The 18,851-nt window shown below is 42.2% G+C and overlaps 1 protein-coding gene across 1 annotated transcript in view; it reads right to left on the bottom strand.

Annotated features, from left to right (window-relative positions):
• The window catches only part of LOC142197490 (protein unc-93 homolog A-like), a 74,936-nt gene that overhangs the window by 1,365 nt on the left and 54,720 nt on the right, over nucleotides 1-18,851 (bottom strand). The window contains exons 6-7 of the mRNA XM_075267790.1: nucleotides 14,376-14,511; nucleotides 7,872-8,003 (exon numbers count right to left, since the gene is read on the bottom strand). Coding sequence (XP_075123891.1) covers nucleotides 7,872-8,003; nucleotides 14,376-14,511 — 268 coding nt within the window. The remainder of the gene's footprint in view (nucleotides 1-7,871; nucleotides 8,004-14,375; nucleotides 14,512-18,851) is intronic.

Below are 18,851 nucleotides of genomic sequence, written 5' to 3'. Positions count from 1 at the left end.
CAAATACAGGTAAAGGAAGGTAATGTTCAAAAATATCATCATCATCATATTAACAGAATAATATACAGTGTAGGCAACACAATCCTTGCCCACTTAAAGGGGTTTCCACACAAACATAACCAATCTCAAAACTGCAGAGAATTAAGAAGTTAAACAAAACAACTTTCTATACCCTGAAGCGCAGTCATGATTTCCTCCTTCTGGCCAGATTATCTTCTTGTGCATACATTGTCTCTTCCTGATAACCTGGCCAATGAAATCATGGGTGGGATTCTGAAAATTCCAGTATTATACAAAGTACAATGGAAAGACCTTGCATTCATGATTGTATCCATTGGGAGAATGAAGACACAGGTTGGATAGAGACATCAGTCCATCAAGTCCAACCTAGAACCCTATAGTCTCCTACAGTGTTGATCAAGAGGAGGACAAAAAACAAACAAAAGGCGTATGCCAATTGCTCCATTACAGGGGAAAAAAAATCCTTCCCAACTTCAATCTGGCAGTCAGTAAATAAAAACACTGGATCAACTTGGGCTCAAAATCTAGAACCCATAACCGTAATATTGTTCTCTTTGAGAAAGGCATCCAGACCCTCTTTTAACTTGTTCAATGAATCCACCATCACCACTTCCTGGGGCAGAGAGCTCCATAGCCTCGCTGTTCTTACTGTAAAGAATCCCCTTCTATGTTGCTGGTGAAACTTTCTCTCCTCCAGATGTAGAGGATGACAAAAGACTGTCACCACTAAAATGGTTATAGAATATCTTTCAAATGGGAGCCGGCATACGAGCCGTCCCCATTGAAATTAATGGGCTGCTTTTTCAAGCAGCAAAAAAGCAGCCCATTCATTTCAATGGGGAGCGCTCGTATGCCGGCTCCCATTGAAATGAATGGGATCTGCTTTATACGCGCTAATTCTGAACGTGTTTTAACGTTCAGAATCAGTCAGCATATCCGTACTGTGAATGCACCCAAAGACTGTAAAATTTTAATTATTTGTATTTGCAAAAATATTTAAACTTTTAATTGTCTACAAATCTAAATATTAAGTTTCTGGGAATACCGCTTTATGTAGTGAACCATGGTAGGATTCTATTGGTTTTAACTGCAATTCAATTATACTTCTTCTTCTTCTTAGGATTCAGTACTGAACATTTTCTGATACCCATAGACTTATTTTCTTACAAGCAGAAAAAACAGCACCAAGTCGAACCTCGTGTGATACTGTTTGAGGAGGTGATATAGTGATATGCAATAATTGCTTGCTCTCCTTATTTTGTTGTGAGGAAGTCACAACAACCAAAATAGCTTGTAGAGAAAAAATCCAGATGATAGAGTCACAGCTAGATCTCCGTCACCAGGATGTCTGTATGCAGGAAAAGAATGGACGAAAACCGACCCAGAAGGTGGAAGGATGAAGTGATCTCCAAGTTGAGTTTGAGAAAGCGGGAGGAGAGGAAGGAGGCTACAGCCGCTAAACAATCTGGAACTCTGGCCAGCAGGGAGGTAATGTCTGGTCCAGAGATGTATATTTGGGTGTCATCGGCATATCAATGGTATTGAAAACCGTGAGATTCTACGAGTTAGCCCAGGCCAAGGGTGTAGATGGAGAACAGGAGGAGTCCTAGGACGGAGCCCTGGGGGACACCTACAGAGAGAGGGCGCAGAGAGCAGCACTGTTTAAGGTGGATTGGAGGGGGGCGAGGGTGTTTGCTGGGAGTCCATGGAGAAGGGTGTCGCAGTAGTCTAAACGGGAGATTAGTGGTTTCAGGGGTGAGGAAGGAGCAGATTCGATAGCTGTTCTTGAGTTGGAGGCAGCAAGAAGTCTTGAGGGTTTGAACGTGTGACTTGAAGGATAGGTCGGAGTCCAGGGTTACCCCAAGGCATCGGGCCTGTGGGACAGGGGTAATTGTGGTTCCATTAACTTTGATAGATGGGTCAGATGGAGGGGCCATACGGGGTGGGGTGAAGATGATGAACTCTGTTTTCTCCATGTTGAGTTTGAGAAAGCAGGAGGAGAGGAAGGAGGCTACAGCCGCTAAACAATCTGGAACTCTGGCCAGCAGGGAGGTAATGTGTGGTCCAGAGATGTTTATTTGGGTGTCATCGGCATAGCAATGGTATTGAAAACCGTGAGATTCTATGAGTTAGCCCAGGCCAAGGGTGTAGATGGAGAACAGGAGGGGTCCTAGGACGGAGCCCTGGGGGACACCTACAGAGAGAGGGTGTGGTGAGGAGGTGGTGTGTGAGTGGGAGACGCTGAATATGTGGTCTGTGAGGTATGAGAAGATCCAGGAAAGGGGCAGGTCTGAGATACCAAGGGATGAGAGAATTTCTAACAGGAGGGAGTGGTCAACTGTGTCAAAGGCAGAGGAGAGGTCAAGGAGGAGGAGGAGGAGGACAGAGTAATGGCGCTTGGCTTTGGCAGTTAGAAGGTCATTAGTGGCTTTTGATAGGGCTGTTTCAGTGGAGTGACAGGGTCTGAAGCCTGACTGTAATCTGTCAAAGAGCAGGTTGGACGAGAGATAGGAAGAGAGTTCTGAGTGGACGTGCTGCTCAAGCAGTTTTGAGTCGTACGGGAGAAGTGAGATGGGACGATAGTTGGCTGGAGAGGACGGGTCGAGGGACAGCTTCTTAAGTATAGGTGTGACTGTGGCGTGTTTGAAGGCAGAGGGGAACGATCCATTGGCTAGAGATAGGTTGAAGAGGTGGGTTAGGGCCTGAGTAATGACTTCAATGAGTTTGGGGATGAGATGTGACTGGATCGCGTCAAGTGCGCAGGAGGTGAGGTGGGATTTGGAGATTAGAGAGGAGAGTTTTTCATCAGTGATGGTGGAGAAACAGGTCAAGGATTATGAGCAGTTGGGAGGATGGGTTGTCGGGGGAGTAGGGTGAGACTGTCTCTGATGGTGTCAATTTTAGTTTTGAAGTAGGAGGCAAAGTCGTCAGCTGAGATAAGTGACGTCAGAGGGGGGCGCAGAGGGATGGAGGAGGGAGTTGAAGGTAGTGAATAGATGTTTGGGGTTGCAAGAGAGTGCAGATATGAGTGTCGTGAAGTAGACCTGCTTTGCGGAGGTGAGTACGTTCTTAAACGTGAGAACTGCCTCTTTGTAACTGAGGAAGTCTTCCTGGGAGTGGCTTTTCTTCCAGAGGCGTTCTGCAACCCGCGAGGCACGTCTCAGTTTTTTAGTCAGGTCGGTGTACCAGGGTTGCCTATTGATCGGTCGGGCTCTGGTGTGTGTGTAGGGGGCCACAGAGTCCAGGGCTGAGGTAATGGTGGTATTATAGAAGGCAGCAGCAGCATCTGTGTTCTGGAGTGAGGCTATGTCAGGGAGTGGTAGGAGAGAGTCTGAGAGGGTGCAGGTGTCAAGGTTGAGGTTCCTGAGGGGGCGTGTTGGTTTAGAGGTTGGGGTGTCTATTGGAGAGGAGAAGGCAGAGAATGTCAGCAAGTTGTGGTCAGAGAGCATGGATGGAGAGTTAGAGAGGCTGCATATGGAGCAGAGGATTATTACTACTCTCAGCAGCATATGACACTGTAGACCACCAATTCCTCCTCAATCTGCTCGATTATATTGGCCTTAGGGACTCCATGCTCTCTTGGTTTCCTTCCTAACCGCTCATTTAGTGTATCATTTGCTTTCTAAGATTCTTTTTACTCCTAGACCTGTGACAGTGACAAGGGGACTTCCTCTACGTCTGGAGGAGAGAAAGTTTCACCAGAAGCATAGAAGGGGATTCTTCACAGTAAGAGCAGCAAAGCTATGGAACTCTCTGCCCCAGGAAGTGGTGATGGTGGATTCATTGAACAAGTTCAAAGAGGGCCTGGATGCCTTTCTCAAACAGAACAATAGTACGGGTTATGGATTCTTAAAGACATGTTGATCCAGGGCTTTTATACTGACTGCCAGATTGGAGTCGGGAAGGAATTTTTTTCCCCTCTGGAATGGGGCAATTGGCATCAGCCTCAAGGAGTTTTTTGCCTTCCTCTGGATCAACACTATAGGGGATTGTAGGTTGGACTTGATGGACTGATGTCTCCATCCAATCTCATCTTCTATGTAACTATGTACTACCTGACCTAAACCTCTTGTCTCCATTTCTGTCTGTGATCTAGTAATAAACCAAGCAGTTTGTCTGCTGTCTTGGGCTTGTATTTGACTCAATCTTACCTTCATTTCACATCTTCAGACACTTGTATACGGTTGTCACTTGCACCTCAAAAACATCTCTAGAATTCACCCTGTTCTCATGATGGAATACAATCTGTCCTGAATACAGCCTCTAAACTCATCTTTCTGTCAAACTGGAACACAAATGCTACTACCTTGTATAAGTTGCTGCACTGGTTTCTCATCCACCATAGAAGCAATATAAAATTATCACACTCACCCATAAATTCAGCCATAGCACTGCATCTTCCGAAATCTCCTCCTTTGTCACTGTCTACCACCCTAATTGTCCTCTCTATTCTGTCAATGACTTTAGACTTGTATTCTCTATTATCTGAACATCCCACTCCCATTTCCAAGACTGTCACAAGTTGCACCAATGCTCTGCAATACTTTACCCTGGACAATAATATTAATACCCAACTACAGCAGCTTCAATGTCCTAAAATGACATTTGTTTAGGCAGGCTTATCACATGACCTGATGACACCTCCACACTATGCTTACATTTCTTATCTTCAGTTATCCTTCCTACTCTTTTCCTCAGAACATGACCCCTCCATTTAGAAGTTACGGATTTTTTGTATTTTTCGGACTATAAGACGCACTGGACTTTAAGACGCCCCTCCTCTAGGTTTTAGAGGAGGAAAATAGGGGGAAAAAAATTTGAAGCACAAAATGGTACAATATTTAATATATGGGAGTTGTAGTTTTGTGACAGCTGCAAGGCCATAGAGCCTATGTTTGCGGGGCCAGGTGTACTTTTTAGTTATACCATTTTGGGGAATGTCTATTGCTTAGATCACCTTATATTTAAATCAGAGGCAAAACGGTGAACCCCCCCCCCAGCTGTTTAGCACTTTGATTTTGACGTTCACGATACAGGAAAAATATTAGTAGAGCGGGCATTTTCGGATATTAGAGATAACTAATGTGTATGTGTTTCACAGCAATTTTCTACTTTTATATGTATTCTAGGGAAAGGAGGTGATTTAGGTGAAATTTTTTTATTTATTTTATTTTTTATTATATTTTTTTATTTAAAAGCTTTTTTTAAAAAACTATTTTATTAGTCCCCCCTTAGGGGAGAAAATTCTGTATATTACTATTGCGGCTGGTCATAGACCATAGTAATATTGCTATGACAGGCCTGGGAGCCTTCATTAGGCTCCCGGCTGTCACCAGAACAGGTTGGCTCCAGCAATATCGCCACGCAGGAGCCACCCTGCAACTGTAAAGGTATGGGGCCGGTGGGATATTTTACACTTTTGAGGGAAGGGGGGGGGGGGGGGGTGTTAAGCTTTTATACCCGCAATTAGAATGCATTCTGATTGCGGGCATTAGCTTTGACCCTCCGCGTATAGCAGAAACCCAGTTGCTATGGCGACCGCTCTGTAGCAGAGCGGCCGCCATTATTCTTACAGACCGGGCATCCGCTGTAATAGAACAACGGATGCCGGGAAGGGTTTTACATGCTGGAACGGGTGTCGAGGCCTTTGGCATCGCTACGCTCCTTCCACTGCAGGAAGCCTACAGTGGCAGTAGCGTAGCAATGCTGCAATTCTGCTCCTCCGCCCCCACATTCGGACTATAAGACGCACCCTCATTTCCTCCCCAAATTTGGAGGGAAAAAGTGCATCTTATAGTCCGAAAAATACGGTACTCTACAGTAGATGCACATAGTATATGTATAGTCACCAGCTGGTGATGGGCCCATACAGTTTCAGTTATATGACCTTATTTTTTAAAATAGAGCTGGACCACTGTATGGAGCAAGCCCTCGTACCTCTTATGTCTTCCTATTTCCTCTTAGATTGTAATCTCTTACAAACTGGTCCCTCACACTTATTGTTTGATATGTTAATTTCTTTGTCAAATTGTAAAGTTAAATACAGTCTGTTCAAGTACCCTGTGTCCTGTAAAGAGCTGAGGAATATATTGGTGGTATATAAAGATTATTATTATTATTATTATTATTATTATTACCATTATAGATAATTCTGTTTATCTTGTTATGTGATGGACCATGAGTAGGGAATCATGTGACATATACACTTCTGCCACTAGAGGGCAGGCAAACGACACAGATTAATAGTTCTCTTATAGACTCTAGAACAGTTGTACGAAGTTTAGGATAAATGTCACCATTACTGTATTTAGCACGCCTATGTTGTTGTGGACTTAATTATAAGTATGATATTTCCCAGTGTCTTAAATGGTTAACCATAGTATCTTCCTCCCCTGTATTGTCCTGGACTCTCTTGAAGGAATCAGTGAAACATGCAGCATGTATGCAGACAATTCCCCTTTGTGACAACACAAATTTTATTATTTAACCCAACAAACTTTTTTTTTCAATTTCTGCATTCCAAAATACATAACTTTTTTCTCTCAAATGTGTAGTCTTTTATCTCTTAAAGGGATTCTATCATTTTGTCAGTGGTTTTGGGATAAATACATGCCTGGATAGCCTTTAAAAAGGCTATTCTACTACTATCTTCTTTTTTTCAATTCTCCCCGCCATTCCGTTGTAATCCTGGTTAATTACTTTATGTAAATGAGCCCACAGAGCACTCTGGGAGTTACCCATGGCCTGTGAGCACCCCCACGTCATACTTTTATTCATGCCCCTCCATTGCTTGTGCCCCGTCTGACCCTCCTCCCTGGATGTTCTTTTTGCCAGATCGCGCTGCTGCATTTGAATTTTCGGGCATGCACAATTCCACTCCGTTCAGAGAGGTACTGTGCATGTCCGAGTGCCATTTTGTTGTAGCTATAGAACTCAGTATACTGAGCTTTTACAACCTGTAGCAAAATTCAAACACAGAATTCAAGTGCTACAAGGCAACTGTGTTACAATTCTAGCTCAAAGTCAGATCCAAATTCCGCTTGGAATTGGTCTCTTATAGGGATTCCCTTGACACCTATTGGCCAAAATGTATCACAACCCCAGTCATTTATTCATACTTACCACCCATAACCTGGGAATGGCCATATGATCTAAACTAAATCTAAAAAGTTTCTTTCAATTTTTACAACATATTTTTATCTTGCACAAATATTCATATTTATGATTTTACCAGATACTACATGTTGTGTTTGACTAATTGATAAACAGAAAATGAGCTTATTATGGCCATGTCTTTTCAAAAAAGGTTTGTCCCCATCTAGTGCACTTGGTGTTTTTTTCTCTACTTACAGGTGTATACAAACTACATCTGTAACATCATATATCCCGTCCAACTAGGATTTAGTGAGGAAATCCTAGATTTAGGTGCTTATTTTCTGCATTTTACTGTCTGAGGTCATAAGGGGAGCATTGTAATGTGATGGTACCCCAAGTGGGTATTCTAGTGCAAAGGCCACAAAGGGGGAATTATAATGTGTGGGGTCACTAAGAGAAGATTGTACTGTGTGGAGGAATTAAGGGAACATTATACTGTGCAAAGATCACAAGAAGGGCACCGAGGACCTCCTCCTATTCAGTGTGAGGCCACAAGAGGGCATCCTAATGTGAGGGGGCACTAACAGGGCATTATACTCTGGATGGGGAAATTAGGAGGCTTCATCACTGTGTGTTACACAAAGGAAGACCTTACTACTGCATGAGATAACCAGAGACTAGCCGGGATTAGGAAGAGTCATGGGCAAGACTGGCTGCTCAGGTCTCCTTCAATTAAATCGGATACAAATACTTACAATTAGTTTGAGTCTGCCAGATAGCATCTGCCATTCCCCATAAAGCAGGAAATATGAAGAACATAGCCAGCTGCTTTGGATGAGGCTCCCAAAGTAGAAAAGCAATTATTACTGCAAAATTTATTGCTGCAGCTAAAACAGAAAAACAGACAAGATTATGACATCCTGTAGGAACACATAGATATGAAAAACTAAGGCTGGGTTCACACTTGCGTCTGGGCTCTGCCTGGGGATTCCATTCTCCATTTTGCTTTAAAAATGTGCATTTTCTGCCCTTTTTGCATTTTTGTGTGCTGCTGAAAAAAACCCTACATTTTACAGTATCAAAAAGGTAAAATATTCTGGCTAGGAATATCCACACATTGCGGGGAAAAAACACAGAGAAAAACACATCAAATAAGCAAATAAAAATGCTGCGGAAAAAAACACAATGTTTTTCCACTGCATGTTTTAGTTGTGGTTTGCCACATGGGGCCTTAGCCTAAAGTAGTGATCTCATCATAGACTATCCCTTTAATCTAGCACCTGAGACTGTCGGCAAACAGATTATTTACCTGTGGGATGATGTCCCATTAAAAGCCAATCACTATGTGTGTGACAGCAAGCTGAATCATGTATTACGCTATGTTCACTTATGCGGCTGGTATTTACCATAAACCAACGGATTTGAAATGGTCACAAACAGTTACACAGCGCATACTATAGTCTTTTATGACAGATTAGTCAATGAGTGTCCATCAAGAAAACTGTCTGTTTGTGTCAGTTTTTGACAGTTTCTTTTTTTCCCCTTCTTCATCCTGAGCATGCACAGAGAAGAATGAAAAGGGAAAAACAGATTCGTTGGTTGATAATCCATTTGTGTCCACCCTCCATTAACCTCAATGTTAAAAGGAAAAAACAATTTGTTGCTGTCCATCGTGTATCCTTATTTTTTGGAGGGAGCTAAAGTGTTGCAAGTCCTACTTTTGTGCAAAAGAGCAGATACTCAGCAGAAATGGTTTTTTTAACCCTTTCAATGCCAAGGATTTCCAGAAATTTTGCAACTCCTGTAGCTGGAGCAATTTTCGCAGTTTTGAGATGGACAGATCAAACCTAAATTGCAACATTAACCGGTTAAGGACCGCTGGCCGTAAATTTACGGCCAGCAGTCCTGGTCTCTAAGACCAGCCGATTGTAAATTTACGGCCGGTCTACAGAGACTCACTAGGCAGGGGGTGGGGCGGGGGGAGGGCAGGTATTAGGTGTTACTAACACCTAACCACCCCCTCAACAACATTCAGTCGGACTCAGTTCCGACTGAACGTTTTAACCCTTTCGATCGCGCCGTGAAACATCACGGCGCGATCGAAAGGGATCCGCCGCAGATTGAAGCTGATCGGCACCCCCCGCGGTGAGATCGGGGGGTGCCGATGTCAGTAAAAGGTAGTCTGGGGTCTGGCCAGTGACCCCAGACTACCGGAGCCCCCACATACCTGGGTGATCCTGCCGACCGATGGAGGAAGTGAGCGATGTGTCTCACTTCCTCTGCTGCTTGCAGGACACGAGCAGGCTCATGTCCTGCTCGTGTCCTGCAAGCTACTATACAGAATCAGTTGGTGCTTTCATCAAAGCATCAACTGATTCAAGTGTCCTAAAGGGACACATGTAAAAGTAAAAAAAAAAAAAGTTAAAAAAAAAGTAAAGTGTATGAAAAAAGTAATAAAGTTATAAAGCCCAAAAATCGCTTTTTCTCTATACAAAATGAACTATATAAAAAAAGTACTAAAAATTAATAAAAACAATGCATATTTGGTATCGCCGCGTCCGTAACAACCTGTACAATAAAACTGAAATAATATTTAATGTATACGGTGTACATCTGAAAAAAAAAAAAAAACGGAAAAAACCCGCCAGAAGTAGTGATTTTTCACCATATCACCTTACAAAATATGCTATAAAAAGTGATCAAAAAATCATATGCACCCCACAACAGTACCAATAAAAAGCGCAGGTTGTCCCGCAAAAAATAAGCCCTCAACCAACACTGTCAACCGAAAAATAAAAATGTTACGCCTCTCAGAAGATGGCGATGCAAAAATCACTGATTTATGTCCCCAAATGTGTTTTTGTTCTGCAGAATTAGTATCGCATAAAAAAATAGTATAAATGAGGTATCGCCGTAACTGTACTGACCCGCAGAATAAAGGGAACATGTTACTTTTACTGTGCGCTGCATGGCGAAAAATTTAAAGGGTACAACTCAATGCCAGGATTGATTTTTTTTTTTTTTTTTAAATCCAGCAAGAAAGAGTTAATAAAATGTATTCAGTATGTTGTAGGCACCCAAAAATGGTGTTATTACAAAATATATCACATCCCGCAAACAACAAGCCCTTATATGGCCGCGTCACCAAAAGAATAAAGAAAATATAGCATCTACCAATGTGAAGACAAAAAAACCCAAAATCGCCAAATTATTAGAATACAACTGGCGGCGTCAGGAAGGGAATGTATAAACTGTGTCAGTGTACTTCAGGAGACACCCCAGATTTACAGCTTACAAGGGAAAGACACCAGAAGTGACCCCCAAAATGACCCCCAGAGTGACTCCCCCAATCATAGGAGCTACTGGGACATAGTAGGGAATTTGGTGTCTGCAATGTACTCCGCACCGCTTACACATTCCCTCTTCGCCATCCACTGTGCAGTCATGTCCGGGATACTAATACTCACTGCACCCCCTGAGAAATTCTTTGAGGGGTGCAGTTTTCAAAATGGGGTCACTCCTTTGGGGAATCCACTTTTCTGGTACCTTACCGGCTCTACAAACATGACATGGCGTCCAGATACCAAACATCTGAATCTGTACTCCAAAAGCCTCATCGCGCTCCTTCCCTTCTGCGCCCTGCTGTGCGCCCAAACTGCAGTTTATGCCACATGTATGACACATGTATGACACTGGTGTACCCGGGATAACGGACGTAATGTCATATGTGGGTATAAACTGATATTAGGGCACATGTATGACACTGGTGTACCCGTTATATCGGACATAATTTCATATGTGGGAATAAACTGATATTAGGGCACCGCCGGACACAGAAGGGAAGAAGGGTTATTGGGTTTCTGGAGCGCAGACGGTTTGGTTTTTGGATGCCATGACACTTTTGCAGAGGCCCTAAACTTGCCCCTACAAAATGGGGTTTACAGTTACCTCCAGGTCTCTCCAAAAGGAACATGGCCCCCAGAAAGTCCCTCTAAATCTGTACCCCAAAAGCTAAAAAGCGCAGTGCTCCTTCCCTTCTGAGCCCTCCTGTGTGCCCAAGCAGCAGTTTACACCCACATATATATATATTTTGCCCCTCGGGATGGCCCCTTAATAGTTTTAGGAGTGCAGGTCTCTGACAACACAAAGTGGGTGCAACGTATTGGGCACTGAAATGGCATATTTCTTTCAAAATTTAAATTTTCATTTTGGACATTCATTTTTTGGAAGCATTTTAGGCACAAAATGATAATACCCCTTGATTCATTCCTTGACAGGTGTAGTTTATAAAATGGGGTCACTTTTGAGGGGTTTGCATTGTATTGGTACTTTAGGGGCTCAGCAAATGCGACATGGCACCTGAAAACTATTCCAGCCACATCTGCCCTCCAAAATCCAAATAGCTCTCTTTCCATTCTGAGCCCCACCATGTACCCATACAGCAGATTATGGCCACATATGGGGTATTGCCGTGTTCAGGAGAAATTTTGTAACAAACTGTGGGGGGCTTTTAATTCTTTAACTACTTGCAAAATTAAAAATATGGCGCTAAATGGACGATTCATTGGGAAAAAAAGTAATTTTTCATTTTTATGTCCCAATGTTAATAAAATCTGTGAAACAGCTGTGAGGCCAAAATACTCACTCTACCCCTAGATAAATTCTATGAGTGGTGTAGTTTCCAAAATGGGGTCACTTTTAGGGGGTTTCCACTGTATTGGTACTTTAGGGGCTCTGCAAATGCGACATGGGACTTGAAAAATATTCCAGCAAAATCTGTCCTTCAAAAGCCAAATAGCGCTCTTTCCATTCTGAGCCCCGCCATGTTCCCATACAGCAGATTATTACCACATATGGGGCATTTCTGTGTTCAGGAGAAATTGTTTAACAAACTTTATGGAGCTTTTTCCCCTTTATCCTCTTGTGAAAATGAAAAATTTGGGGCTAAATTGACAGTTTATTGGAAAAAAAGTAATTTTTCATTTTCATGCCCCAATGTTAATAAAATCTGTGAAACAGCTGTAGGGTCAAAATGCTCACTATACCCTTTCATATGTTCTGTGGGGGGTGTAGTTTCCAAAATGGGGTCACTTTTAGGGGGTTTCCACTGTATTGGTACTCTAGGGGCTCTGCAAATGAGACATGGCACCTAAAATTATTCCAGCAAAATCTGCCATCCAAAAGCCAAATAGCGCTCTTTCCATTCTAAGCCCCGCCATGTACCCATACAGCAGAATATGGCCACACATGGGGTATTGCCGTGTTCAGGAGAAATTGTGTAACAAACTGTGGGGGGCTTTTAGTCCTTTATCCCCTTGTGAAAATTAAAACTTTGGGGATAAAGTGACATTTTAGTAATTTTTCATTTACACATCCCAATGTTAGTAAAATCTGTGAAACAACTGTAGGGTCAAAATGCTGACTATACCCCTTGATGAATTCTGTGAGGGGTGTAGATTCTAAAATGGGGTCACTTTTGGGGGGTTTCCATTGTTTTGGTACTCTAAGGGCACTGCAAATGAGACATGGTGCCTGAAAATTATTCCAGCAAAATCTGCTGTTCACACACCCAGTGTCGCTCCTTCCCTTCCATGCACTGCTGTGTACCCAAAAATCAGTTTACGCCCACATTTGGGGTATTTCTGTGCACGGGAGAAATTGCATAACAAAATGTGAGATGCATTTTCTCCTTTAACCCTTTGTGAATGTGTTAATTTTAGGTCTAAATGAATGTTTTAATGAAAAAAAATAAAATGTCTAAATTTCACTGCCATATTATTTTTATTCTTATGAAAAACTTAAAGGGTTAACAAACATCCCAAATGCTGTTTTGAATAATTTGAGGGGTGTAGTTTTGAAAATGGGGTGATTTATGGGGGTTTCTATTATACAGGCCTTTATAATTCCTTACAGAACTGAAGCGGTCCCTAAAAAATTGGTTTGGGGAATTTTCTTGCAAATCTAGAAAATCGAAAGATGATGCCGATATAAAGCAGAGATATGGGAGATAATATTTATTCATGTATTTGGGTGGTATGACTATCTGCCTGAAAAGCAGAGAATTTCACATTTTGAAAATTGCAATTTTTTCCAAATTTCCATCAAATTTCCTAGTTTTTTTTATAAATAAATGCAAAAATATTGATTAATATTTACCACTAACATGAAGTATAATGTGTTACGAAAAAAACAGTCTCAAAACCACTTGTGTAAGTTAAACCGTCTCAAAGTTATTGCCATTTTTAAGTGACACATGTCAGTTTTGAAAAAAAAGGCCTGGTCTTTAACATACTTTTGGGCCTGGTCCTTAACCGGTTAAAAAATCATCCAACCCCCCATACCTATATATTTTCTTAATGTAAAACTCATTTAGAATGAGCTCGTAAAAACCAGATCCCATTGATTTGTATGGGTGTCGGCATACGCGCACTACCCATTGAAATCGATGGAAGGGTTTTTTTACCTACTGCTTTCATTGTGATACGCGCATATCACATTGAAAGCAATAGGTAAAAAAGCTTTTTGTAAAAAAGCGTTTTGTAGCGTTTTCAACAGTAAATAGCTCCTGAACTGTAGGGGCTATCATGAAGATCTTGGTACCATTTTAAAGATGAGATTCTCATCTTTAAAATTAATCCAAAATCATGACCATAGCCCCAATCAGTCCTCAGATATCGGTATTAATATTAAGGATGTATTAAGTACATCCAGGGCTACCTGGTTGGCAGGGAAAGAGTTAAACGACCCATTCAAGGCTAAGGTCCCACATACCAAACTGCAGCAAAAAAGTTCTGCAGAAAAAAACGGGGCGGCAAGTTTTTCACAGAAAGTCTGCAGTGGTTTCCTCTTCAGACTTTCTGTTTCAATTATACCAATTATTATCGGGAAACCACTGTTGTTTCCATAGGTATAATTGACATGCTGTGATTTCCAAATCCAAAACTGTTTTGGAAATCACAGCGTGTCTGCCGCACATATTTTTTTCACAATGTGTGGATGGGATTCTCTAGCTTCTTATCGATCTTGCAAACTGTAAAACGCTGCGTTTTTTTCCGTGGAGTTTCCGTCGCGGCTAAACCGCAGCATTTACACCACGTGGGGCCCCCAGTCTTAATCCGTTTTTATGATTTTTAGACGGATCACAGAAACTGATTCCACGTGGAGACGCTGATGTGAACCCAGCCGTAGCTAGATTCAATTTATATCAGGAAGGAACAAAAATTTTCCAACCCATTTACAATAGTTTACCATTTTCTCACCAAAAAGAAAAAGAAATATCCTTCCAGTATATTGAGATAGTTTTCCAAATAACAGGGAACAGACAGCATTGGTAGCTGCAAAGCAAATCATCACATATCCAACAAAATGTATCCCAAGAGAGCAGGTAACATAAGACTAAAATGAAGAGATAAAACAATTTTAGTAACAAAAGTATTTGTGAGAATATGCTCAGAGCAAAAAACATGAAGTATTGTCTTTACACTATTCTGATACAATGAAAACTTTGCATAAGGTCTTAGGCCTTAGGCCTTATTCACATGACAGTGATGTTTTTGAAAAATGTCCATGTTTATTCGTGGAAGTTCACAGAAGGGTCTTATTCACATGGCACTGAAAAAATGGCCAAACAACTGTTGTTTTTGAAACAGCTTTTATAGAATCCATGTGTGTCAATGGGTCTAGCCACATTAGAGTGCAGTGCAGCAGCATCTATTCTCTACTGTTTTGTGGGTCGGAGGACCCTATTACTGCTAGCACCATATTTTAGCTAATGCCTGGTTCACATTAGCGTTCGTCCTCCGTCCGCAAGGAGTCCGCATGAAGACCCCCCCCGAACGGAATACCAACGCTAATGCAAGTGCTGTGCAGTTAAGCACACGGAGCCCATAGACTATAATGGGCTCCGTTTGCTTGCCGCGCACTGCCCGCACAATTCATTCGTTGCAAGCACATCACTTGCAATTGCGATTGCATTCCGTCTGGGGGGGGTCTCCATGCGGACCCCTTGCGGACGGAATACAAGCGCTAGTGTGAACCAACCCTAAGAGTGTGCGGTACCATTGCTCTCTTTATATGGGTCTAGCCACATGGCTATATGTCTATTTGAGCAGACAAAGATAAAGCATGTCAAAAACACTGAAATGGGAATAGATACATTGAAATCAGTGAGTTCTCAAAACAGCCATTTGATGGCAGTTATAAAAACGGCAGTCATATGGCTGTTTTTTACCGTCATGTGAATAAGGCCCTGGGTCTGTAAAAATCAACAAATTGAAAATAATGAAAGCACAATCCATTTTTATGGACAAAACACCACAGAATTAACAGGACTGTGTATTGCCCATGAAGAGGATAGAAAACCTATTCCAATATAGGCTAGCTAACCTACCTTATGCTTGGTTCACACATCAGTATGCCATCCGTCTGTTTGAATTCAGTTTGAGACTAAAAACGGACTGGTACACATACTGATTGTATACTGACACCTTTTTATGCTGATACAAACCCTGTCTATTCCCTAGAGGAGAGATAAGGGGATTAAAAGTAGCAATTGTAAACAAAGTAAAGATAAGGAGATATAATAAATGTCCCTATGTCCTCCTTATCTCTACTCTGTTTACAATTGCTACTTTTAATCCCCTTAGGGCTCGTTCACATCTGCGCCCAGGTGTCCGTTCTGCAGGTTTCCGTTTCCTGCATAAAACAGAGCAGGATACGGAAACCTGCAGGATTCTTTCTCACCCATTCATTTGTCCAATAACAGAATAAATTAAACAATATTTATACATCTTTATTTCACCTTTCATAAAACACAAAAATCTAGAACACCGATAAAAAGATATTTGAAAATACATTCCTGAGTACAAAGTTATAGAAATATATCCAATGAGACCAAACTCTAATATTACAAGTCATTCTTGTAATTTCCATCTACACATACTCGATGAACATATGAAATATATACCAATATATATTGATTGCAGGAAAGATGGCTTTTCTCTGCGCATTTCATCTATAGCTTATAGTTTATAGCTATAGTTATATAGGAAGAAATATGGACAAGCATCTTCAGTATCATTCTTGGCCTAAGTAGACTTAGCAGATGGGTAAATTTTATCTCAATGTTGTGCTTGTCCATATTTCTTCTTCTCCTTTCACTCCTTTTCTATTTTCTATTTTATCTTACAAGACAAGGACATATACTGCGGTTATATGTATAGATATATGCTTGTTTTCATTGCAATGTTTTGATGTTGTTATTTATACATCTTTGGTGTCTATTTAGGCCCCATTCACACAGGGCAAGAGGGGGCGGATTTTGGCACAGAATCCACGTAATAATCTGCTCCCCCACTAGGTCTATGTAGACCGCTAGTGCTCTTTTTTCTGTGAGCGGCATGTTTCCACTCACGGCAAAAGAAGCGAGCTGCCTTTTCTTCAGGCAGATTCTGCGTCTGATTCAGCCACGGCGTCCGCCTCTCTGCAGCACACTCCAGACTATGCCCATTCATTTGGGCCTACACCGGGCCAGAGTGCCACGACTGTCGGAAGTCGCACCAGGCGGATTTTGGCTATATTCTGATGCGGCTTCCCACGTCAGAATAAGGATCAAAATGCACCATCCGCGCCCTGTGTGAACGGGGCCTTATGTTTCACATGTTTGTTTATGTGCTTGTATTCATTGTAAGCTGTGGACTGTTGTTCTGTCTTTTTTGGATATTTACTCACCTTACCTGCGATCCCTTGCCGCTGCTCCTGCTGCTGCCTCCTCTTCACCCGCCAATCACACATCTGCATCTCAGCGCAGACAGCGTGAAGATGCCTCTTGCGCTCAGACGCAGAGGTCTAAACTAGCCCAGAATAGGGCTGCTCAGTTTGTTTTTAGAGCGGCCTGTCCTGGACTAGTTTAGAAAAAAAAATAAAAAAAAAATAAAAAAATAGAATGGTGAAATTGCCGCGGCTGCTGCCCCCTACGAAAGTGCCGCCTCAGGCGACCATCTCACCTCGCCTCATTAGGGGTGCGGCCCTGTATGCACTGCTGCTCCATACACCTCTATGTCACTGCTAAATAAAAGGAAAGTACAGGGCCTAACTTCTACTACCTAGTAGTCCCATAGCCATCATGCTGAAGGACACCCATTCTCGTTGTTCAAATCACTAAGATCAGGTAGATATTTCTTTCCTCTGGATAGGAGATAACTTTAATTTGTGGTACAATCTTTTAAAGAGGACCTTTCATGTTCTCAAAGATAGGACATATTTGTACATCATGTCAAAGTTGACAGTACACTGAATTCAGTACACTTTCAGTTTTGCAGGAATCAACCTGGTTCCAGGGATATCAGCAATGTTAGTTTTGGCTAGCATTATTACTGGGCAGTGGGGAATGCCCTACCCTAATGGTACATTTCTGTAGTTTTGTATTGTAAGGGCGCATACCTCAAGACCCAGTGAAGAGGCTGATCTGTAAGTCCGGCTCCTCTGATAATGCTGTGTTATTAGTAGTTGAAATTAATATCACCAATCTGTGGAACTAGGGCAGATACACTATAATCACCACACTGTCAGCTTTGTAATCGTATATAACATGCCGTATCTTACTGATGCATGGCAATGAATAGCAAAATGCCTACCTCTCTATTATATGATGCTTCTGGCAGCATGAAATAGAGCTAATACAATGATAAGCCTGGGAGCCTTCAATAGAGAGCAGCGAGCAGCGATGTTCAAGAGAGCAGCAATCAGTGAAAAATGACGATGCCATGGCACCTGCGCAGTTTAGATGCCGCAGTCCCGTTTAACTGTGTCGACTAAAGGTTGATCGCTGCTGTTAGTGGTGGATCCTGGCTGTATTCCCAGCCGTCATCCACCCTGTATGGAGAGAGCTCACCCACGGGTTGTCTTGTTTGTCTTGTCTTCTATGTCCTATGTAAAATGTGAAAAAGGTGCTATTTTCTGAGTATTTGCACTCTTTGCAGTTTGAATAATGCTGTACTACCTCATGGCCAATTACAAGCCACTGGGCGGGGTTGAAGATAGGGTTTATAGTCCCCTGTTGGGAGTCAGAGATTAGTCTAGTTTAGTGCAGAGCAGTGGTTGCAGCCTATCTCTACATGTGCCCTGCCATTTGGAGCAGATGGAACAGTACAAAGATGGACCAGATAACAGATTTGTGATTGCAAACCTGGACACAAAGGACCCGTGCTTGCCAAATGGATGAGTAAATATACGATTTTTATTGAACAACACACTACGCGTTTCGGGCATAACTCCGCCCTTCTTCAGGTGTAAAAGTTCTTACAAGGGGATAAGATCACCTCTCTGAAGGAACTTTGTCTGTGTATCAGCGTGTCAGGTAAAATCTGGAGCAGATGGAGAACTCAAGTAGGAATCCAGCAGACACCAGTCCAGTCTCTAGAAGGGAATCTTCTTATTCCAAGTTCATTCCAGAGACAACCCCTGAGATAGGGAGAAAGTTTGGTGCATCTCTGAGTATTGCAGTTTCAGCCGGAAGCAGCCCCTGAGATAGGGAGAAAGTTTGGTGCGTTTCCGAGAGACATCTGCTTTTCCGTGCCAGTAGGCAGGGCCGCCATCAGGAATTTTGGGGCCCCATACAGCCTAAGTGTCTGGGCCCCCCCCTCCCCCGCCATTTTAAAACTACCTTATTTTGCGTCATACCAATTCTGTATTACATTTCCCTTTATTTAGCAGCATTACAAGGCTTAATCAGATTC

The sequence above is a fragment of the Leptodactylus fuscus genome, chromosome 3, assembly GCF_031893055.1.
Source record: "Leptodactylus fuscus isolate aLepFus1 chromosome 3, aLepFus1.hap2, whole genome shotgun sequence".
NCBI classification, from domain to species: domain Eukaryota; kingdom Metazoa; phylum Chordata; class Amphibia; order Anura; family Leptodactylidae; genus Leptodactylus; species Leptodactylus fuscus.
The sequence above is the reverse complement of the archived record's forward strand: the minus strand, read 5'-3'. Positions and strand labels throughout refer to the sequence as shown.